The 23,503-nt window shown below is 51.2% G+C and overlaps 2 protein-coding genes across 6 annotated transcripts in view; both read left to right on the top strand.

The window, feature by feature from the left end:
* The window catches only part of PDLIM7 (PDZ and LIM domain 7), a 47,312-nt gene extending 41,340 nt beyond the window's left edge, over positions 1–5,972 (top strand). For 3 of the 4 annotated variants that reach the window (XM_080988476.1, XM_080988474.1, XM_080988475.1), the window contains 6 exons: positions 199–257; positions 611–851; positions 1,594–1,774; positions 2,751–2,871; positions 4,103–4,218; positions 4,656–5,972. In XM_080988476.1, coding sequence (XP_080844602.1) covers positions 199–257; positions 611–851; positions 1,594–1,774; positions 2,751–2,871; positions 4,103–4,218; positions 4,656–4,742 — 805 coding nt within the window. In that variant the 3' untranslated portion in view covers positions 4,743–5,972. The remainder of the gene's footprint in view (positions 1–198; positions 258–610; positions 852–1,593; positions 1,775–2,750; positions 2,872–4,102; positions 4,219–4,655) is intronic. The other variant, XM_080988477.1, reaches the window with a different exon arrangement.
* A 2,783-nt stretch (positions 5,973–8,755) lies between these two features.
* The window catches only part of DBN1 (drebrin 1), a 43,463-nt gene continuing 28,715 nt past the window's right edge, over positions 8,756–23,503 (top strand). Inside the window, exon 1 of one of the 2 annotated variants that reach the window (XM_080988158.1) lies at positions 8,756–8,985. In XM_080988158.1, the coding sequence (XP_080844284.1) occupies positions 8,900–8,985 (86 nt within the window). In that variant the 5' untranslated portion in view covers positions 8,756–8,899. The remainder of the gene's footprint in view (positions 8,986–23,503) is intronic. The other variant, XM_080988163.1, reaches the window with a different exon arrangement.

Here is a 23,503-nt window from a genome sequence, read left to right on the forward strand (position 1 = left end):
GCACACAATCTGCTCCAGTGATGCTCTTGTGTGTCCCCCAACTTCATTCTTCCAGTGAGCTCCTTGAGGTCTGTGAAAAGATTAGAAACAGGTATCGCCACTACATTGACTTGCCAGACCTGGGCCATGGTAGCAGCCTCTGCTGGAGTGGGTGGGTAATGGGCCCAGGTTGCCTGGAACTAATTGGTTATTCTGTAGCCAGGTCTCCATACCGGATCTGTCTTCTGCGCCAGCCTTGAAAGTGGAGCCTGGATATGGTAAGCTGGGAGCGCTGTGCATGCGATGAAACCTCTGGGCAGGGATACTTGCTGGGGAAAGCTTTGCCTACTGGCACCTGGTATCTTCCACAGTGTCTACAGCAAAACCTGTTGTAGTTTCTCGCTGTGAAGCTGTGTTAGCTTTAAATTTTTGAATGCATGTGTGCCTGAAAATGAGCAGTGGCCAGTGGTCTTCCTTTGGGAAGGAAGGTCTGTCCACCCAAGTCGAAGGGCAGAGATTATCCCCAGTGAATTGCTCAGACCCTAGACACAGTGCCAATGCATATGTCATGCAAGCTTCAGATCTTAAGTGGGTTGCTGTTGAGAGATAAAGTGCCATTGCCTTGTTCCAGGCTCTGCTGCTCCGAAGCCTGCACCTGTCTCTGGCCCGGCCAGCCGCCCACCATGGGCTGTGGATCCTTCCTTTGCGGAGCGGTATGCCCCAGATAAAACCAGCACAGTCCTGAGCAAGCACAGCCAGCCGGCTACGCCAACACCGATGCAGAACCGCAACTCTATTGTGCAGGCTGCACAGCAAGCCCCTGAGAGTGCTGACAAAACGCCTATCTGCTACCAGTGCAACAAGATAATCAGGTGAGAGTTGCAGCAGTGCGGAGGGATCGTTCTCCTCCTTTTCCTCTCCCCCCTCCCCAATTCTCGGAAGTGGTTTGTACATACGTACACCTGCACCTCGCTTAGTCTGTTGCAGCCTGGAATACTGGCTTCTGGATGGGTGCACCGATTCCACCGATGGATATTGTGTGCAGAGGTGACCTGGAAGTTCGGTGCCTATACTTGCAGTGGCTTGTTTGCAAATGCGAGTTCCTTGCTTGATGTTGGCATGCTGCAATCATACTGTGCGGACCCAGTGGCATAGCGTGAGTTGCCAGTGCCCAGGGCTGTGTGGAGGAAGGGAAATGGACGGAGGACACACGCACATTCAACTGCCTAATGGCATCCGCATCACCCAGGAGTTTGCAGCCGCAGAAATAAGAAAAGAAGAGTTGTTCCGTTGTCTGGAGAGGTCACTTCCTGGTTTGCATGGAAAATCTGTTTTCAACAGAGTGCAGCGCCAGATGTGCAAAGTTGTATTGAGGCAGCACTGGGTGCTGAAATTTTGCACCCTGGGCAACCGTCCCCCATGCTACACAAACCAGCCCTTGGAAGTGTTCCCTTCCATGTACTGTAGACTCATGCTTCATAACAACAGCTAGAATTGTCTTCTGGCAATGGAAGGGGAAAGACCCTGGTCGCCTGTCCTTTCCCCCAATAGGCAAGAGGCCAGGCTCATCACCCACCTCAAAGCTAACCCTTCCTCTTTTTGTTTTTCCACTAGAGGGCGCTACCTGGTGGCCCTGGGACGCTACTACCACCCTGAGGAGTTCACTTGCTCACAGTGCAGGAAGGTGCTGGACGAGGGTGGGTTTTTTGAGGAGAAGGGCTCCATCTTCTGCCCCAAGTGCTACGACATACGCTATGCCCCCAACTGTGCCAAGTGCAAGAAGAAGATCACAGGGGTGAGTTCGGTTGGAGCGCAGCCTTCGGGGAAGCAGTCCTACTCTCAAGCATGCTGAGAGTCAGGAAGGGGTGGGGGCAGAATCTGTGCACTCCACGTGGTTCTGAACTCCAACTCCCATCGTCCTTCACTATTAGCTGTGTTGGCTGAGGCTGATGGGAGTTGGAGTCAGGCAACCTCTAGAGAGTCGCAGGTCCCACATCCCTGATGTTGAGATTTCCCTTGCTTAGAAGGAGCCAGCCATTGCTGTTAGCCCTTTCCACTCAGGGGTGATCTTCTCCAGTTCCTTATGTTAACTCAAGGGCTGATGCTTTAAAGCAGGGGTGGGGGACCTCTGGCTGGCCTGTGGGGCCATTTCTGCCCAACCATGGTTGTGGGTCCCCCATGTGTGGGGCTGGTCTCTGCACAAAGCAGTTATACCAGCCCTGCGGCTCCCAAGTGGCAGAATACCAGCTAGCTGTTAGGCAGTCGGGAAATGCTAATCAAGGGACTTTGACAGGTGTGTTGTCCTACTCACCTGTCACAGCTGACCCTTGGAGGTGTGGACAGCTAAGGATCGGACAACTGAGCCAAAAAAAGTTCTCCACGCCTGCTCTTGCCATATAGTACAAACCTGATAGACTTGTCTTGCTACTATATTTGAGGCTGGGGACTCCCAGACTCTGGCCTGCTCCAGAGAGCAAACATAGCACAGCATTGAGCATGAGCTGGAACTCTGTTTCAAATCTCATATTAGTCATGAACTCACTTGGCAGGCTAGAGCAACCTGCTCTGTATTCCGGCCTTCTTCACCCTCCCCAAATCTGTGGAGGCTAAATCCTGGCCTCCCCTACCAGGTTGTTGGGATGGTTGAAATAATGTATGGCTGGCATGTGGAAAGTTCAGTATTGCCTATGTAGTGTGCTGTCTAAATACCCTGCATTGTTGGCAAAGGGCAGCCCTACAGTGGAGTGACTCGCGTTCTTGTGTTTCTTTAGGAAATTATGCATGCCCTCAAGATGACCTGGCACGTACATTGCTTTATCTGTGCTGCCTGCAAAACGCCCATTCGCAATCGTGCCTTCTACATGGAAGAAGGGCAGCCCTACTGTGAGAGAGGTATGGATAATACTTGGCTGTGGTACCCACAAAGTAGTGGGTCTTTCTTAGAAGTCTTTTAGATAGCCTTTAATTAACATTCTGGATTTATAAAATTGGAAGCATATGGGATGTCCCAAGCTCCCCCTGGAATGGGAGCAGCCAGCACCAAAGCAGCCTTCCTTGGAAGGGGTGGGTGGGGGGATACCCCACAGAAACAGTTCCTAGTACTGACCTTCAGTGGCAGGGAGAGCTTGAGCAACAAAACACTTGCAATGGCGTCCTCCTCTGACCCTGGTCTGGCTGCCCCTTGGTAATGGTTGCCGGGCAGCGCCCGTTCTGCCAGGTTGCTATGGAGATCAGTAGAGTAGTACCTGCAGCACGTAAGCATGCAGCAAAGCATGCTGGGAAGTGTTGTTCTTTTCCTTTCATTCCAGTCCTGATAAACACAACTCTCTCTTGGAATATTCCATTGGGATGAGGTTTCTAGGGGGAGAAAGGCTTAACAAATGGAGTGGCTTCCCTCTCCACCCCCACATTATCTGATGCTGTGAAACAATCTGGAATTCTCCCAGATGAATGAACAGCTGCCTTTCATCATAAGCCGGGTGGGGTGTGGAGGGCGCTTAACAGCATGTGCAGCCTTGCTTGACATGGCTGGGACGGTTGTCTGCCATCTCTTCACGGAGTCTTTGGTCTTCCAGCCAGCCCAACAGGCTCCAGGGCAGCATCAGAGCATCTGCTGCTTAGCTCAGGAAGGGCTCTGATCAGAGAAAAGCAAATACTGGGGAGAGGACAGGATTGTGGGACAGAAGCAAAGCTACAGAAACAGAAGGGAACCAAGAGCAGGAGCAGAGAACTGTGGAGCAGATGGGGAAGGTAGCTGAGATCACTGGGGCAGTGAACCAGACACTAGCAACCCAGTCTATAGCTCTGTGGTAGAGTGCATGCCTTAAATGCGAAAGGTCCCTGGTTCAATTCCTGGCATCTCCAGGTAGGGCCGGGGAGGACAGGACTCCTTGCCAGTTGATATACAGACAGGCTTGGTGTTAAGGCAAGTGCCTTTGATCCTAGCTGCTCTTTGAACATGGTTCTGCAATCAAAGCAGCCTCCCTTTGCCGAGCGGGTGAGTGGGACGGGTGGTGCTGTGGCAATGGCTCATGTAAGCAGCGGCGCTCTTCTTCCTAGCTCGGCCTCCAGATTCTGAACACGTTGGCCTAATCTCTCCTCCCCCTTCTCTCCCTGCCTCAAGACTATGAGAAGATGTTTGGAACCAAATGCCGTGGCTGTGACTTCAAGATAGACGCTGGCGATCGATTCCTGGAGGCGCTGGGCTTCAGCTGGCATGACACTTGCTTCGTCTGTGCGGTGAGCACCTCTTTCCACCACCCACCACCCACCACTGGTCTAACTAACCCTTTCCAGCCTTTGCTCCAGGAGCATTCTGTGATAGAGGGACATCGCTGGCAGGCAGGGGCAGCAATTTGCTAGCATGAAGCTTGTCAGAGGAGGCTTCTGAGCTTGGCTCTTTCCCTGGGGATGGAGCTGTCTGGTTTAACCTTTCGTCCTTGCTTGCCTTTGTGGCAAGCACTCTCGGGTGCCTCCTGCTGACTGGCAATGCCTTAGGTCTAGCAGGGCAACGACTGTTGGGGGTGAAGCTGGGCAGCAGTGCATTGGGTGATTCCTGTGGCTTTGCCCTTCCTCTTTTGTCCCTGTGGATGAGCTGAAGTGGGTGGTGGTGGGCCTGTGAGCGTGGAACTGATGCTTGCCTCACTGAGTCCTTCCTCCCTTCCTTCCCCCCACAGATCTGCCAGATCAACTTGGAAGGAAAGACATTCTACTCTAAAAAGGATAAGCCCCTGTGCAAGAGCCATGCTTTCTCGCATGTGTGAGGAGGAGGAGGAAGCGGGTGGGGAAGAGGAGATCTGACTGCCCAAGCTGCTGCTCGCCCAAGCCCTGCATTCCTCTTTCCCCCACATTTTGCCCTGTCCTGTCCTGAGAGAGCTGCCCCCACACTCCACCCCAAACCCTTCACTTGACAATCATTCCCAATGGGGGAGCTGCAGTGCTCAGATTTCCCTTCAGTACTCTGCGAGGATTCAGGTACAGCTTTAGGCTGCTGCTCTTTTTCAAATAGAATTCCATTCTGCACCAGCACTGAGTGACAGGGGCAGAATCACCACCACCCTTCTCCATGCTGTGAAGCCATAGTGTCGCCATATGTCCAAAGGATTTGCCCGTGCCTCTTGTCACTTTTGTGCCAGCTGCAGCCAAAGAGGTGGGGTCCCAGAAATGTTACTTCCTAGCTGAAGGATCCCATACGTTAGTGGCTGTTGCAAAGCAGGCAGAGTTGACACTTGGTCATACCTAGGAGGTCTGTTATCTGCCTCAGGTGTATGTGAACGCTTGCTGCCTCGCCCTCTTGGGGCGATAGCTTTTCCCAATGCCAGGGTAGGGCTCGTTCTCGTGACTTCTTGCCTCCTTTGTGTTGTAACTACCAACTTTGGCTCCTGTCTGCCTTTCCTTCCTTGAGAAGGCATCGCAAGTGATTTCTGTGATCCAGGCCTGGCTCTGTCCTGCCAGTTAGTATGTATTTCCACTTTCAGTGATGGAAACTCACCTACACGTAGACATGTGGCCCTAGTGAAATTGGGAAGAGCCAAGTCAAAAGTAAAAAAAGAAAAAGAAAGAGCTTTCTTTCCCCTCCCAAGACTTAGCCACTCCTTTCCTAGAGCTGGAAACAGACTACCTCCAAGGTGTGTAGAGCCTTGTTCTATAAAGTTGTAACAGACCTCAAGCAAAGTAATTTTAAAATGCCATGGAGAACAGAGTTGTCACAGGATCCAGCCCTCTTCTCCACACCAGCAGAAGCTGCTTCTCCTCGCACCATGAGATGAACGTGTGATTCACTCCCCAGCCATACAACGCTGCGTTTGCTTGTAGCGCACAGCCCTGGGCTGGATGTGGCCCCAGAGCATCCCTACCAAAGAGTTATTATTTCTGATTTGCTCTAAGTGTGTTTCCCAGAACCGTGCTGTCCGGCTGGGAGTCTTCAATTCTTTGCCACCTTGGTGGTGCTTTGAATGCCTAATAAAATATGTCTTTAATTCTTTTGTCATGTATGTGAGCTGTGCTGATTTCTTTGTCTTTAAAAGGGCAGTGTGTGGTTCTACTGGAAGGGGGGTGAAAAGTCAGTGAAAAATACAGGTGCGGGTTATATGGTGTGACAGACACTCTAGAAACTAATATTAGTCCTACTTGGGAAGAAGCAACCTGAGCCCTCCCTCTTATTCTCAGAGAGGAAAAGCAAAAGGGAATAGTTTCATGGAAATACTGTGCACGCGACTAAGGAACTCAGCATTGCTGAAACTGAATACGGTCTCTCTGTTGAGAAGTGACAGCTGCAGAACAACTTTCAGCCGAGTGGTAACTTTTCATTTCATAAAATGCTAGCAACAGTGGTGCAGGGAAAGCTTAGCACTGCCCAACCTAGCAGGAACTGCCTGTGATATCCTGTTGGCCGGGAGTTTGATTTCATACCTGTATTGCTACTGTAAATGTTTTAGTGGAAAATCAGGCAGTCCGGGAGCAGATTGGGCGGTGTGGTGTGCGAGGCTGCCTCCAGCATAAATAAGCAAAGCCCTTTTGCGGCAGTGGCTGTTTGCAGGTTAATGTGAGTGAAGGGGTGAGAGTGAGAGGATGGTCACAGTGGGCCTAAACAGAGGAAGGCATCTGCATCGGCAAAACCATATATATGAAGCTTCATTGGTCTAAGTTAATGACTGGTCCCAAAGAACACGGCACCTGCTTAGGATAGCATAAAGATTGCCCAGAGACCTGTTGGTGACTGAGAATGGCTTGATTTCAAGGACTCATTTTCAGAGATAAACACAGTTAGCAACTTGGAGAAGTATTTCGTGCACTTCCTTATTTGCAGCCTTGATGCAGCTTATGTCTGCTGTGTGGCTGTTTCTGTTTGGCCGGCTATTCAGGGTCCCCCTCCCTCGTGCAGCTTGTAGCATTTGTGCTTTCATTCCAGCTTCTGCTTTAGTGGTTACTGGTCCTATATTTGGCGAGAAGCTTCCTTGATGCTTGCAGTTCTTGTTGTAGGGAACTACTTGGTTTGTGCTTCCTGCTAGCTTTGATTTGTGTCTTGCAAGGGGGCGTATGTTAGGGCGAGCACTGCTGTTGTCCTGTCACACTGTCTTTGGGGTCGCTTGCTTTGCTTTATGCAGGGAGAATGGTTTTTCTTCTTACGGAGATGTGGGTGTTTTCCTTTTTTTTCTTAAATTGAACAGATTTTTCCAGAGAGGCAAAGCATCATCAAAGCCACAGGCTGGATGAATTCTTAAAGGCCATAATCACAAGGAACGTAATTAGCTGATAATCTATAAGCAGAGCTTTAGGACAGATGGAAACCCCAGCTTGACTCCATTCATAAATTGCTTCTTGAAAATAGGGAGGCCTTATGGCATGTCACGACCAGGATTTCTGTTTTGGGGAGAGGTTGCAGAGGCTTAAGCCTTTCCCATTGAATTTTGGGAGTGCCAGGCAAGAACTGGTAGATAGTGACAAAAGCAGCAGGGTTTATTCTGTTGTTGTTGTTGTTGTTGTTATAGAAAGGCTTCTCTATCACCTAGACTAGGTCACCTCCACAGTAGCTCAAGTCTGGAATTGCATTTCTGCTAGAAACCACGTGGGCTTTGCTTTGAAGTGCCAGGTGACTGAGAAAAGAAATGCAGTGCTAAGAGGAAAAAAACACCTCACACTTCAAGAATGTTGGCACCTACTTCATAAGGTGCCATGGTGGCCCAGATGCTGCCCACACCGTATGGGAGTGAGATTGCTTTTCCAGGCCACTTTCAGAGAAAGACCTTGAAGTCAAGAGGCAAAGTGGGATCCAGAAATCCTTAAAGAGCTCCTCCTCCAGATTCCCAAAAGAGCCATTTGAGTAGGGCTATAACAAGTGGTGGTGGGCTTGCTGAGAGGATGCTAAGTGTATATGACGGTTCCAGACTGGCTTGTGTGGAGGCATCCTGGGTAGAATGAGAGATGTGCTGGGATTACTACTACAAAACCATGAGGTTCTGTTTGGCTGGGTATTGTCAATCACTCAAAGTTTAGTCATGATTGCTATATGGCAAACAGTGTGCTAGCAACAAAATGGGATTTTTCACACGGTGCCACCAAGTGTCCCCCCCCCCCCCAGATCATAAGAACGTGATCTGAACTGCAGTAGGCAGCGAGACTTCACTTTCTATTGAAGTGTATGAGATGAGGATGAGTCAGTTCTGACTGATGCTACAATATCGATGCAACTGGAGGTTTGGTGTAGATGCTGAGCCTGAGGCTGCATCCCAGCTCAGCCAGCACCTTAGTCATTTGAATTGCCAGCTTCTGCTCTGGTGTGTCCTGCGCGAAGTCTGGCCCTCTTTCCCAGGCCTCTAACACTTAACCGGGCGAGGCTCAGCTGCCAACTGTGTAAAGTTGCGATGAACGTGAGTGCCTCTGAGCGTGCGCAGAGTGCCCCTTTCTCTGGACCCCTCTGCGCTGCCGCAGCAACTCTGAGCTTTAAAAAGTGTGAGGGAACTTCTCCTCTGTGGAGCTTAGGTTTTTGTTGCAAAAACTTGGGCCCGACGGCGCAGGTGCCTCAAGTTCTAACTTTCGGCTCTCCCCGTCCCCTCGGGCTGAATGTAAGCGGGAGCCGCCGTCGCACATACGTGGTGGTGCCTGAAGTGATCCAGCTCAAGATGGCTGATCCCAGGCAACCCACATGTGGACAAATCGAGAGGAGGTGGGCGGCGGCGGCGGCGCTGGAGAGGCGGCCGAGGGGCGGTAGGGGGATGCTGAGCCGCGGCCGGCGCTAGGACCGGGTGCGCCAGCAGGCGGAGCCTCCTCTCCGCGCCGCCCGGCTCCCTCCCTCGGCTGCTACTGCTGCAGTGTCTCCGAGGCAAGCAGGCAGGCGGCCTGTCTCCATCCGAGCGCGGCTCCCTCGCTGCCCCTCCGCCGACGTCCCGTAAAGCAGCATCCCTCTCTCTCCGCCGCCGGCATGGCTGGCGTGAGCTTCGGCGCCAACCGCCTGGAGCTGCTGGCCTCGTACCAGGAGGTGATCGGCGAGGACAGCCCCACCGACTGGTAAGCCCCCCCGGGGGAGCGGGCTCTTTGTCCCCGCGGTGGGGAGGGGGGCGCTGGCTGCCGCCACTGCTTTGTGCAGGGGGGCGTGGGCGGCGTCTGCCCGCCCGCTTTTCTACCGGGAGTCGCCAACAGCGCTCCCCCCCCCGCCACCCTCCCGCTCCCCATAGAGGCGATCCGGGAGATTCCTCGCCTCCCGGACCTGGGACATGGCTGGGGGGCGGGTGGGGGGGAGAAGCCATTAGCAACCCAAAATGGTGCATTGGCAACGCGCGGCCAGGCCCGGGAGCTGGGGCGAGGCCTTTTTCTGTGGGGCGCAAGGAGGGCACAGCCCGAGGATGCTCCAGCAGCCTTTTCAGAGTCCGGGGCGGAGGGGGGATATTGAGCGGCGTCCCGCCCTGGAGCCCCACGGAGCTCTTTTGAGGAGGGGAGCAGTTCAGAGAAGTCCCGACGGCGTTTTCCACCCCTAAAATTGGGGGGTCGGAGGCGCGCCCCAGCCCTGTGGGAGCCACCTCGGTGCCAGGACGCGCCCCCTTTCTTTCCCCCACCCTCCCGCAGTATCCTTCCCCGCACCCCATCCCCGGGCGCATCTCTTCGGATGCGGCGGGGGCGGGTCCGCGCGGTGCCTCTTCCACCTGCTCGTCCGCCCGCGGCGCCCTCCCGAGCCAGCCCGGGCCGTCCAGCTCGGCGCCCGGTGCCCATCTGCGCTTATCCCGCGCCTCCGGGTACCAGCCTCTCTTCCCCTCCAGTTTTGGGGTGAAAGTTATCTGATAGAGACGCGCTACACAAAGGAAGGTGGGGCTGGCGAGGGGGAGGAGGGGGTCTGGAGGCTGGAGGGGAGGGGCTGGTGGGCTGTGAGGAGGAGAAGAGGAGGTGGGGTTGGAGGGGAGGAGAAGGAGAGAGGCAGAGAGGAGCCAAGGGGGCCCTCCGCAGGCAGCCATCCCCGCGCAAGGAGGAGGCGTCGAGGGCCCCCAAGTGCCGCATCCTTTTCTTTTGGGCTGCCGAGGCCTGGCTGTCCACAGGCCGCCTGTCTCTTTGGCAAAGGGGCTCCCCTCTCTCTTTGGAGGTGGTGTTGGCAGCGAAGGCCCATCCCTGCTCGCAGGGGCTCTTCCCAGAATAGACTTGGGGGATGTTTTCAGCACAACCCTTTATTTGCAATTTTCTGGGCCTGCTGCTATGGGGAAGCCTTGATTTGAAGGCTGCCTCCAGAGATGAAATGGGAGCCATCTCCTACAAAGCCCCAAACAATAGGCATGTGCTCCATTTCTGCAGTCACCCAATTGTGTGTGGGTGTGTTGTGGGTGTTGGGGGTTATTGTTAATGAGGCCTGCATACTTGGCGTTCCCAGCCAATGAATGTTCACACTTTGTGAGAGGCAGAAGGTTCTTCAGAGACTTCATGCTACGTTTCCTTTGCCTTCCTCATGCCTTGAGACTTCCCAGCAAGCCATGAAGCAGTCCACCCATGTCTGCAGCAATGGCCCAGGCAACAGAAGGTTTCTCCCCGGTAGTTCAGTTTCTGGACCTCATTTTTCTGTTTGAAGCAGAATTGCACAGAGGGCTCGAGTGATGCTCCCTAAACATAAGATAGCAGGACTCAGTTGCCAGGAAGCACTTGCCACGTAGTCTCCTGTAAGATTAATTCACCCTGCAATTATGGAGCACTTAATCTGATCCTTAATATGCACCACAAGGGGGACTAATTATTTACAAGTGCTTAGACCTAGGTTCAAAACAGTGGCCACCTATAGCCTCTGTGGGATGCTTTTGAACAAGTCACTTTCTTTCAGCATCGGTTCCCCATGTGTAAAATGGGAATGGGAGACCGCCCATGCCTTGTTATGCAGATGAGCTGGTTAAAGAATAATGGAAATCACTTTGTACTGTACATGTGCTTGTGTGTGACTGATAATAATTGGAGCCACTATAGGCTTCCTGGTCTGTTCCAGAGCAGCTCTTAGGAAATGCTTTTGCTTTTTAAAAACCTAACTGACAAGTACTTTGTGCTTCTTAAAGAAACCAAGTCCATAGTGTGCTTGGAGAATTGTTGTTGTTTTTCCTTTCTCCTTCCAGAGTTACTCTCCTGTGAGATTTCTTCTGCCCTGATCCTCACTTTCTCAGTCTGCACTGACATGCAGTGTTTTCTCTCTCAGCAAATAGTTTCTTACATCTCCTGGGTCCACTTCATACTATCCCTACCACACCCTGCCCTTTCTGTCTGCCAGGAGCTCTGCTCTCTGTATCGGCTGTTGTGGTTTTTCTCTTCCCACTCAGGTTGCTGAAAGCTCATTTGTCTCCAGAAGGCCAAAATGAAAAAAATGAAAAAGCGCCCTGTGGATGTGAAAGTGCTCTTCTCCCTGTGAGCCACCACTTTCACTTCCAAGGGCCATTTCTGACCCCCTTCCTTGCTAACCTGGGTGTGCAGGTGTGTGGCATCCTTCCGAGGCAAGGTCTTTTCGAACGCTAGTGGCCTTTGGGCGGCATAAACCTCCTGGTTCAGAAGCTGAAACCCATCACAACTGCTTTCCTTTCAGCCTCTCCTTTCACAATGGTGCTGGAGCTGCCCACATCAGCAGCACATAGATTACAGGGGGACAGAGGAACGAGGCAGTGGTCCTGGTATGCCACTTACTAGCTCCATGTCAGCTTGTGGGGAGTCGTAGAGCTTGGTTGTTCTCTTTAGATAAAGCTTCATCAGTACTCTTACCTGCTGCAGCCTGACAATTTATAACTTTGCTAGAGCAAATGGAGTAAACTCTGCACTGCTATCAGTTTTCCTCCCCTCCTCCCCAGTGCTTTATTTTGCTGTTGCTTCTTTGTAGTTTGCTCTTCCCCACCCGGTTCCTCCTCTTCCTTCTAGACCAGAAGGTCTCCAGCTGCTCCTCTTTGCTTGCTTCCTTCTCTTTCAAAGCCCAGACACTTCAGACACCCCTCTCTTGTTTCCAGCTTGCAAGCCAGGCCTCTTGGTCTGTTCAGCTGGAGACGTATCCCACAGATGATACACACACACACACACACACACACATGCAAACAGCAAGGAGTGTGGCTGGTTAGCGGGCACATAGTATGTGTGGTGTTTGTTGTAGAAAGTGGGACACACACACACACACACACACACACGAGATGACAGTGTGGGTGGAGGGGGTGCAGTTGTGTGCTCAGAAAGGCATGAATTTGAGAGGTGGGAGGACAGGTCACCCTCAAAGACAAAGGCAAACTAAGGAAGGCAGAGAGTGAAGAGGAAGTAATCTCCCCACTTTCAGACTTGAAAATGCCTAGAAGCAGGGGCCTGTCTTTCCTTCCTGCCCCCCTCCCCACTGTAAAATTGTCAGTATGTCAGGGATATATTTTTGGCCCTCCAGATGTGTTGGACTACAACTCCCATCACCCCTGGCTATAATGGCAATGTTGGTTGGGGCAGATGGGATCTGGAGTCCAAAAATGTATGGAGGGCCATAGGAGTACAATAATGGTTTGGTTATCAATGATGGTGCATAGGAGATTATTGGGGAAGATTGAGAAGGAAGAGCCAAGCAACATTAGTAGCACCCATGCTAAGGCACCCGAATCTCCAGGACAATGGACTGTCATTGTGGGATGATAGACAGTGAGCGGCAGATGTCGGCCACAGGTGATGGGAAATGTAATCAGTACTGCTGGCAGGGCCTCAAACGGGGGAGGAGGGATCTCTTGAATGGAAAATGGGGTCGCTTCTGCAGTGGTGTCTAGTGCTCTGAGTGGGCTGAGTGCTCTGGGTGTGCTAATGGATTTGTCTCCTGGGCAATGTTTTCTTGTCTTAAGGAGAAGAGAGCACAAAGGGAATCCAGCCTGAGTGGAACCTAGTGCCCCCTTGGTGAACTGCTCACCAGAGGGCTGCCCTCAACTCACCTGAATCTGATCCTTTATGAAAAGATGGTGCCTGTCTGGCAATTGCCAGGATGAGAATCTAGCCTTGCAGCCAATAAGATTCTGCGGAGCAAATGTCCCCAGTGGTTTAGCAATTGGTCTAGAAGCCTTTTATGTCTTATTTAGTCTCTAGCCCCAGTTTCTGAGCGGCTTGCGAAAGAGATCTTCCAAGTGAGCAGAGAAAGGTTTAGAGGTTCAGCATATCTTGGATCCGAGTCAAAACATATTCCTGCCAGGGAGCTCTATAGCAGTACTGTGATTTTAGTGCTCTGCCCTGTGTCAGTCTGAAGAGGAAGAAGCTAAACCACCCCCACCGCCTCCACAGATGCAGGATATAAATTACTGTGCTGCAGGCTGGCCAGAGACTGGATAGAGAATCTAGCCCCCTAACCAGCTTTGACTGTTCAGACTCACTGCACCCGCTAACTTTACACCTCCCTTGTGAAAATATTACTAAAATCTCTCCTACTATGGATCCCAGATTCCCCCCTTCCTATAATTACACTGGTCAACAACAAATTTGTTGTCTGCATTTTTTCAGCTGATTTAGGACGAATCTGATGCGCTGAATCCAAAAATCACATTGGTTTTGCTCAATCAGGTCAAGTTTTGAGTTATGGCCATATGTCGTTTTTTTACATTTTTGTTCACATGTACGCTTGTGTGGAGCATTTTAGAAGAAGTTGGTGGGGGTAGAATGCCATGTCGAATAATTGTTTTGATTGGAAATGATTATTTTAATGACAAGAAGTATTCAGGTTCAATAGTTCTGGGTGATTATGTCGAAAAGGGATCAGTTTGAAGTCATAAAACCTCAAAATCTTCCATAAATTGGTGCGGCAAAGCATAAAGTTGGGGGATCAAAACCCCTGGCTCGAGTACACTGAAGGAGAACTATGAAGGGGTGAAGTATGTGCTGGAGAAAATTGGTTATGATCAGCATAAGTGGTTTATTTGTGTTGACCTGAAGATGGTGAACTTTTTGTTGGGACAACAGTCTGGCTTCACCAAGTACCCATGTTTTCTGTGCATGTGGGATAGTAGGGACCATGCTCAGCATTACACAAAGAAGGACTGGCCTGTGCGGGAGGAATTGGTGCCTTGCAGAAAAAGGAACGTCATCAACGACCCTCTGGTGGACAGAGACAGAATACTCTTCCCACCGCTGCACATCAAGCTCGGCTTAATCAAGCAGTTCACCAAGGCTCTGGACAAGGATGGTGACTGCTTCACTTACTTGTGCCAGGCTTTTCCAGGATTGACCATGGAGAAGTTGAAAGCTGGCATCTTTGACGGTCCTCAGATCCGTCAGCTCATCAGAGATCCAGAGTTCGGAAACTCAATGAACGAAGTGGAACTGGAAGCGTGGAAGGCATTTGTTCTGGTAGTGAAGAACTTTCTTGGCAACAATAAGGCCAGAAACTACGCAGAACTTGTCAACAACATGCTGACTGCTTTCAGAAACATGGGCTGCAACATGAGCGTCAAGATGCACTACCTATTTTCACATATGGACCGGTTTCCTGAGAACCTGGGTTCAATGAGTGACAAGCAGGGGGAGAGATTCCATCAGGAGATGAAAGAGATGGAGACCAGGTATCAGGGTCGCCGGGATGCAGTCATGATGGCTGACTACTGTTGGACTCTGAAGAGAGACCTCCCTGCCGCTGAGCATTCCAGGAGTTCCAAGAAACGGAAGTTCAAGCCCTGAAGTTTGAAAAATGGTGAAGCAACATGCAATTTACGTGTACTTATCTTTATCAATGCCCACCATTCAGTTTACAGTAATCGATGTTTCTATCAGGTAATCAATATATGTTGTTGGAAAAACATTTTTTTCTCTTAAAAACATATTTAGGATGATATGTGTTGACAAAAATCAGCTGATAATGCCACAAAAATGTAATCGATTTTGTCACAAGATCTGATTTTTTTCAAATCAACATAGCACAAAAACCTGACCTGATGGAGAGAAACGGATGCCATTTCCTGATTCAGCAGTGCAAAAATACCCTAAATCAGTTGTAGAAATCTAGACAACATTCAAAAAGTAAAAAATTGTTGCCCAGTGTTATCATTCCTTTTTGTGACTTTCCCCCTGCTCCACTGTTGTGTGACCTATCTCTATTTTATGCTATTCAGGGTATTTTATCCCATTCTTCCTCCAAAAAGCTTTCTGTGGCATCCTTGGTTTTCCTTCTCCATTTTATCCTCACGACAACCCGAGAAGGTGGGGAGAAGCAGAGAGAGAGACTGGCCCAATGGCCTAGCTTTGTGGCTAGACAGGGATTCCAATCCTGAGCTCCCTGGTCCTGTCCTGACCCAGGGAGTCAGTGTGGTGCCCCCAGATGTTGCTGGACTTCTGCTGCCATCATTCCTGCCCATTGATTGTGCTGGCAGAGTCTGACAAGAGTTGGAGCAATATCTGGGGAGGATCACGTCTGCTTCCCCTCCTCTGACCGCTACACCAAATTGGTTCTTACCTCCTACTGGAGTCCCTCTCTGCCTTCCTGGCACCTTGAAATAAATCAGAAAATTGTGTGCATGCACACGGAAACTTATATCCAGAACAAACTTAGTTGGTCTCTAAGGTGCTGCTGGACAATTTTTTAATTTATTTTGACTGCGTCAGACCAGCATGGCTGCCTACCTGAATCTAGATTCCTGGCACCTTGTGTGCGTGTATTTTTGCAACTCAACTACCCCACCACTGGGATCCCGTCTCTGCTGGCTGGCCTAGCTGTGTCTGCTCCTGCTTCCTGAGCAGCAGAAGTGCTTGCATCAAGCTGGCCTTGAGAGAGAAAGGAAGTCCCTTCCATCTGGTGTGGGGTTGAAGGGGCTTCCCGCCCCCCTCCCATGCAATGTGCTCTTCCAAGGTGTTTTCTCTCTCGTTGTGGTTAGAGGCTGTCCCCACTTTGGGGGCCCAGGGCAGGCCTCTGATCCATTAGCTGTGCCCAGATCTCTCCGTGTGAAAATAATTGGTGGCAAAGAGAAAGGGCAACTGCATCAGCGAGGGCCAGAGCAGATGTAGGCTGAACTCACAGCAGGAGAGGGTTGGGAGGGTATTCAGTGGGACCGAGAGATGTGGACCATGGAAGAGGGAAGGTTGGGCTGCCCTTTGGAGCAGGCCAAGTCACTGGGTGGGGTTTGGGAAGCCATGCAGCTGAGGAAATGTGTAGAGGGGACCACTGGGATTTGAGCCTAGAGTTGGGAGAACAGGATTTGAAGGGAACAAATATCAAAGGCAAACCTTGTGCAGCCGCCAGGGTCCCACTCCTGCTATCTAAAGCATTGCAATTGAACCCCCAGTACCTTGCCCTTAAAACCGTCTTGCAAGTGGAGATTTCTGGCTCCCTTTGACTCTCTTTTCTGGCTCCCTCTGAGTCGCTTCTTCATTTCTGGGAGAGTTTCCCCCAGCTCCAGCGTGGCTTGAGCTCGCAAGAGCTGTGGCATGTGGGTGGTCTCTGTAGGTCTAGGGTGCAGTGTATGGGGGCAGGGAGCTCTGCTGCTTTGGAGAATAAAAAATCTCCAGACCATCAAAGTGGCTAACTAAGATCAGACCGTGCAGAGACATAGCATGAAAAAGCCCCGCCCTGCGTTTGCCCTGTATGTAATTTCTAACAACCCAAAGCCATGCTGCTTCACTCTAAATGTGTTGCTGGGCCGAGTAGGGCATAGGGACGACACATGGCATATGCACAGAGGCATGTTCCAGGATTCAGCCCTGGCACTTAAAAATGAAATCTGGGCTTGAACTTTGGCACAAAGGAAACCCTGCCCGGGCTTCTAGGAAATGGGGCGAAGGAGCCTGCTCATCCCTTCCTCTGGGTCATGTTCCCTGGCAGGAGCTGTGTGAGACAGCTGGGGGTGAAGGGGTGGGGTGGGGCTGAACAATAACTTCTTTATGTGGGGAGCCCCACCCTGGTGGGCCAGCAGCTGTCAATGCACCAGCGCATGTGGTCTGAGAAATCCAGGCTCCAGAGAAATCCAGTGGAGGCGGAGGAGGGGGGCACCTGGCCAGCTCCTGTAGCTCAAGGTCATTGGGGTGAGACAGCCTGCCTACCTTTGTGGGGAGCAGTAAATCCCCAGACAGGCAGCGCTTGCTTACTGGGCTGTGGGGCATCCATTCAATCACCTGGCAGGAGCGACTCCTGATTGAGAGCCACCAAAAGTGCTGAACATGGCAGGAAAAAAAACAGCTGGTGGAGGAAGGACAAAGGCCTCTCTCCCTCTCTCTGCGCTGGCTGGGTGGGGTGGAAAGTGCTGGCTCGGCTCTGGCGCTGCTGCTGCTGCTGCTGCCTCCCATCCACCTGTGACCTTCTACAGGACTGGCCCACCAGGGCGGTGGCGAAATGGCCAGGCCACTGGCAGCCCTTGAGGAAGCAGCCCGGTCTGAATTGTGCTTTCTGGAATCGCCAGCTGTAGGGATGCCACATGTGGGCCTGATTGGAAGCTGGTGCCCAAAGAGCTAGCAGGGGGGGTGTTCCTGGGCTACCATGGGGGAAGTGTGGGGGGGGGAGTGCTTAGATGTGGGCCTTGGATGAGAGTCAGCTGCCCGCATTTTGGTTTTCCATTGCCTTTGGATTACATTAGCCCATGTGCTCTTTGTAAGGCATGCTCCCTGTTGCGCAGGTGCGGATTGCATTGGAGCGCAGGCCTGCAGAGGCTGTGGCCTAATACTGGGGAATCCAGAGCAAGTTGCGCGGGGGGACGGGACCCAGAGCTGTTATCCGCCTGATGACAGTTAGTCCTTCTTTTCTCTGAGAATCCCTAAATGCTCTCCCCATCTTCAGGCCAAGCTTTGTTTTCCGGCCTTGCCCCTTCCACAAAGGAGGAGGTTTCATGTGCTTCTTTCCTCCCTCCCCCTCCCCTTTGCGGAGGGTCTGGTGGTCCAAGCTGCCCCTCCCCCATGCGGAGGCTGCTGGGGCCCATTACTCGATCAGAAAGGAATTTGGTGCCGTTTTTCTGCACACGGGTTCCCTGGGGCTCGCGGTGCATTAGAAACACATGTGTATGGGCCAGGGGCTGCACAAGGGGGGTGGCGCTGGGGGTGGGGGTCTGCTCCTCTCCCTTTCCACTCTAGGGCTGGGGGTGGGGGGCAGGCAGCAGGGATTGGTGTCTTGTTCCTGCTCTGTCTGCAGAAACCTGGTGCTATTGGTGGGCTATGCAGCAGATGCTTGCAGTGGCCCTGGCTGCGGACGGATACTTGGTTGGTGGTTAAAACATTTTTGTTGCCTGATGCATTCAGCCCTCCCTTAACTGCAGGCACTTGGGATAAGCCGTAAGCCATAAGTACAGAAGGCTTCCTTTTGGAATTGTGGCCTGGTGGGAGAAGGTGTAGCGAGGGTGTCTCTTTAAACACAAGCTGGTCATGTTTTGAGTATTGTGTGCACGCGTGGTTTATTTTTACTCAGAAACAGAAAAGTAAAATTGATGACTGCCGTGGAATAGGTGAGCTCCCCCTCCTAAGTGGGTGTGGGTGGGTGTAACTTATCTCCTTTTAGGAGAATTTCATGCCCCCTTTCACACTGCAGGCATTAAGAAACTCTGGAGGTCAGTAAGGATCCAGGTGCTCTTGGGTGCGGTTGGGTGGAAGTTCTTCTCTGCTGCTGCCACCTCTCATTTCAGAACGTCTGGCTTGGGCAGCCCCTCATTGCCCCACACTCCTCTCCTTTTGACGAGCCCATGGTGGGATGATCCAGAGCAGAGGGTTAGGCCTTGCAGCTTCACTCGTACTAAGAAGCATGCTGCAACCCACCAGCTCTGCAAGAGGAGTGAGGATCAACACACAGATCATTGGACAAGATCCTGGCACTTCAAACTACAGAGCTGGCTGGGAGTGCAAGAGAGAAGGCAACCAGGGTGGTGTAGTGGTTAGAGTGTTGGACCAGGACCTGGGAGACGAGGGTTCAAATCCCCCACTCGGCCACGATGCTCACTGGGTGGCCTTAGAAGGGCCAACCACCAACTCTTCAGCCTAACCTACCTCTGAGGGTTATTGTGAGGGTGATAAGGGGAGAGCCATGTACATCACCTTAGGCTCCTTGCAAAGGTGGGGTATAAACACAATAATAAATAGCGGGAAGGGAAGCCGGGGCTCACCTGCCGCTTGCTGGTGGCAATGGTGGGTTGTGCCGCTGGGAGGACCTCAGTGGGGCTCTGTTTAGTGAAAGGAAAACAGCTCCTGCTGATCTCCTTCCATTCCCACCCGTGGGGAGCAATTATATTCCGGGGAGAAGTTGTATGCAGCCCCTGCTAGCAGCCTAATTGCTCGGTTTGGAGACGGGGAATTCAGAGCTTTTCTGCCCCACTCGCATGATAGGGCTGCCAGACATCCCTGTCATTTGTGAAGGGCTCTATCTCTCCCTGTCCGCTCAAGTTCAGATGCCTGCAGGTGCCCTTGGAAATGTTTGACTCCAGCTGCTAGCTTGGGGCATGCTGCGGGGTGGGATGGGGGGGCCAAACTAGCAGTGGCTAAAGACTACTAAAATTAGCTACCCATTGTTCGAACGGAGGTGAGTGTGGGTGACTCTGCTTTTAGTGCTAGGCTTGGCTGCTCCACAAGGTCACCTGGGAAAAGGGGACACAGAGCCGCTCTGGATTCACGCAGATAGCTAACCAGTTATCCGCTCCATTCATTCCAAAGGTACCAATCGTGTTATGCGGTTTCTCTGCCCAATGCAAGGCAGCCCCCCTTCCCCACCAGAGGCCATAGCTGGAGAGTTCAGGCAGGAACACAACATTTTGCAGTGTGGTGGGAAGGTTAGAGTGTTGCACTGAGACCTGGGAGACCCAGATCTTCGCTTGACTGCAATACTTTCCAGGCTGTGTTCGAAATTCGCCAAGTGCATTTTGCTACTGGTGCAGGTGCAGTTGCAACTACAGTACGTGGAGATTTCTGGGTGCCAGTTTAAAATCCTCCGCCTTAGTCCATGGTAGTCAATTCCATTTCCACTGTGTTTCTCCTTCTTGCATAGCGGGACGAGCAAATTCTTGTAAGAGCAGAAGCTACTGTCAAGCAGATGTAGTCGAGATCATAGAATCGTAGTGTTGGAAAGGATCTCAAGGGTCATCTAGTCCAGCCCCCTTGCAAACAGACATTCCATTGCAGCAACCATAGCCTAGATTTAAGGTGCAATTTGGTGCCTAGCTTATCTATCTGAGTTTCTAACACTCTTTCCAGGTGACCTTGGGCCGGCTTCTAGCCATCAGCCCAAAGTGGGAAGGAAGGGGCACATCCCCCAAGCTCCTTGTTAAAGGAAGGGATGCGTAAAAACACATTAGCTAAACTTCCACTCACTTTTTGTTGGATGCCGTGATGCAGAGATCAAAGCATCCTTCCTTCTCCCCCTCCCCTCCACTTTTCTGATTTGGGCCATTTTTCTCACTGTTTTGTTTTTTAACTGCTTCCCCTGCCCCCATCTCCTTAGTGGAAGCATTGTGGCCATCCTTGATGCTGCTGCTGCTATAGCATGACAAACCCCGCTGCCGAGGATATAGACATTTCGTTAGATTCCAGAAAGTCTATTTGTGGCTCTTTCTATTTTTATTTGCTTTTTTTAAAAAAAACAACACATAAGGGTGCACATGCATTTCAGCCCTAAGCAGAGGCAGCGTGCAGTAGTCATATCTTAAAGTGAGAAGGGGTGGGGGTTAAATAAAAAGACAAAACCATTCAGTTGGAAATGGTGGGTAATGTCTGCAATGGAGAGGAGAGAAGGGATGCAGGTTTCCTGTTTCCTTCCTCCCAGACTGTAAAAGTATAGCAAGCACTCCCTGCTGCATTGGCACAGGGCGTTTTGCATCTGTAGAAGTGAAAAAAAAAAAAAATAAAAATAAAAAATAAAGCAAGTAATTTGTTTTTAAAAAATAGAATACCAAGTGTTCTTGCTTGGGCTCTGAAGATGTCTCATGGTCCTTTGGCAGCTTGTCCTCAAATTCCTGTGAGCTGGATTCTACTTCCCTGCCTCCTGTGTCAAGAAAACACCCTTTCCCAGCTACTTAGAGGGGCAAGCAAGGGACACCAGTTCTGTAAGTAGTAAAGGTAAAGGGACCCCTGACCATTAGGTCCAGTCGTGACCGACTCTGGGGTTGCGGTGCTCATCTCACTTTACTGGCTGAGGGAGCCGGCGTACAGCTTCCAGGTCATGTGGCCAGCATGACTAAGCCGCTTCTGGCAAACCAGAGCAGTGCATGGAAATGCCTTTTACCTTCCCGCCAGAGCGGTACCTATTTATCTACTTGCACTTTGACGTGCTTTCAAACTGCTAGGTAGTAAGGCCCTCCAAAATTGAGAAGCCCATGTCAGTCCCCCCCCCAAAAAGTTTCAAAAACGAATGTTTACTGTTTACTGTTGCTAGACAGAACACTAGGCCAGATACCAGCTTGGTGAGACCATTTCTAGAAAGCAGAACTGGGTAATGCCATTTTTAGAAAGTAAGCCCAGTTCAAACACTAGGCTCTGTCCTAAAAAGCTAATGCCTTCCCTGTGTCCTCATTCTCTAGCTAATTCAAGATGAAGGATACCAGAACCTGCCTTTCTCTTTGTTCCAGCACAACCCTTCTGCTTTGTCCATTCTTCTGAAGTTTTGATGGTTCTACCAAATTTTAGTTTCTAAACTGTTTGCCTCACTGTGTGCTAATCTTCCTCCTGCTTCTCCTCCAATACACATTTCAGCCAAGGTAAAGCGGGTGGGTTGTTAGCCCAGCCCTTCTGCCCCTAGATGCCTTTGTTGGCACTGAGATTTCCTGGATAAGGAAATAACTCATTTAATCCACCTTTCCAAACTGGGTTACTGCCTGGATAACAGGGTTGGGTTTTCTCGTTTGTGTTCTGGAGGATGACACAAGTACACAATGTGGAGTCCATCATATAATGAGGAGTGCAATAGATCATGTCATGGGCGGTAACTAATCACTTCCCCCGCTACTCCTGCAGCAGCCACCAAACGCACAGTACTTTCCAGTGCAGTCAGTGTGCTTCCCCGGGAAAAGAATCTCAGATTCGTAGCAGTTGAACTGAGTGGGTTGAGTTCTGGGGAACCACAATTCTTCCCTACTTTCAGTAAGAGATACTCTCGCTGGGGCGACATCATCTGGCAGGAGCCCAGTAAATTAGTAAGCAGAACTCGTTACCCTTCTGAAAACCACATTGTCTGGAAAGCCCCTAAATCCTCTTGCTTTCTGATGCGCTCCCACCCCGAGCTGCCCTGCCAGCCCCCGACCGTTGTTTCTTCATTCTGCAATGCCACATGCGTCGACGTGCTCTTTGTCGGCGTTTAGCTGCCTATGTTGGTTCAGCCTCATTGTTGCCCTCAAAACGGCAGCGACTTCACGGCTGCGAGGACATTCCGCCCAACTAATCTCTGGCTTTTGATTCCATGTTTGTGTGTGTAACATATAGTATAATTTGCGGGCTATATATATCTCATTTGTAAGCTGGAGGCCAACATGAAATAATACGGCCCAGGCTGAGGTTGAAGGTGTTCTTTCCTCTTCTCGATGGGCTGTGAGGAAGGTGAGTTGCCCCCCCCCAGATTGCCGTGGACTGTCTTTCGCAGTGCTGGACCTTCTGTGAGCCCTGGAACCGCAATCACGTAATTTCCCTAAGGAACCTGCTTTCATAGGGAGTGTGTCCAGATTCCAAGAGGAATCAGCAATGTGCATGCGAGCTAATGAATTCTCCAGGGAGAGAATAATTCATGCTGATAAACCCTGAGCACAGATTGATGTGGTCCCCATCTCCTAAGCCATATAAATCTAGGTAAGAACCCCACAGCCACTTTCTCACTTGCTGTTGACGCTGGCGAATATCCGCAGGGCCCCCATTAGGATGCTAGAGGTTCCTGAGCATCAGAATACCCCTATAGTTCCTTAACCAGTGAGATATAACTATACAGGACAGCTATTATACAGGAAATCAAGGACATCCTCGTTGCCTTTTCCTAGCTCCCTCAGCCCTTGTTGGCCTCCAGTCCCTGGCATCTTTCCCATCTTGCCTCCTTCTGGAGCTGGCTTTGAGTATCCTGGCATGTTTGCTGGCGCTGCCTCAGCGCCTGCGTGGCCTGGGCCAGTAAGACATGTGCCCACCAAGAGGGACTCGAGTTCACATCCTGCCTTTGTCGCTTGCTGGGCCCAGAGGTGTGCCTGATCACAAGGTCTTCTCCGAAAGCAGCTGCAGCTACGTTCCCGGAAAGAGCCTGGTCCTGAGCTGCCAATTAGCGGATTTGGCTTTTTGGATTAGAGTCAATCTCATTTGTGCCATTATCTGTGTCCGGCTCCCTGCAGTGTGGCTGTTGCCTTGCCTAGCCAGCCATGGGAAGGGTGCTGCTTGGCACCATGCCTTTCCACTATGGGGATGGTGGCTGTACGACCCTTGCAGGATAAATTGGGTTTGGTGTGAGCCAGAAGCTTAGCATCCCACTATTAAGCTGCTTTATATGTTGACACCTCTTCTTCAGTCCTCTGCTATTCCCACTTGGGCAGCTTTGTTGCTCCTTTTCCATGCCAGTCCCTGCCCCTGCCCCTGCTGTGCCACCCACAGCTCTCTCCCCAGAGTTCTTCCAGGGAGGCATGAGATTTGCAGAGGATGGCCATAAGTGTGTTAGGTTCTCTTG

The sequence above is a fragment of the Podarcis pityusensis genome (assembly GCF_964106645.2).
Source record: "Podarcis pityusensis genome assembly, chromosome: 2".
Lineage (NCBI taxonomy): Eukaryota > Metazoa > Chordata > Lepidosauria > Squamata > Lacertidae > Podarcis > Podarcis pityusensis.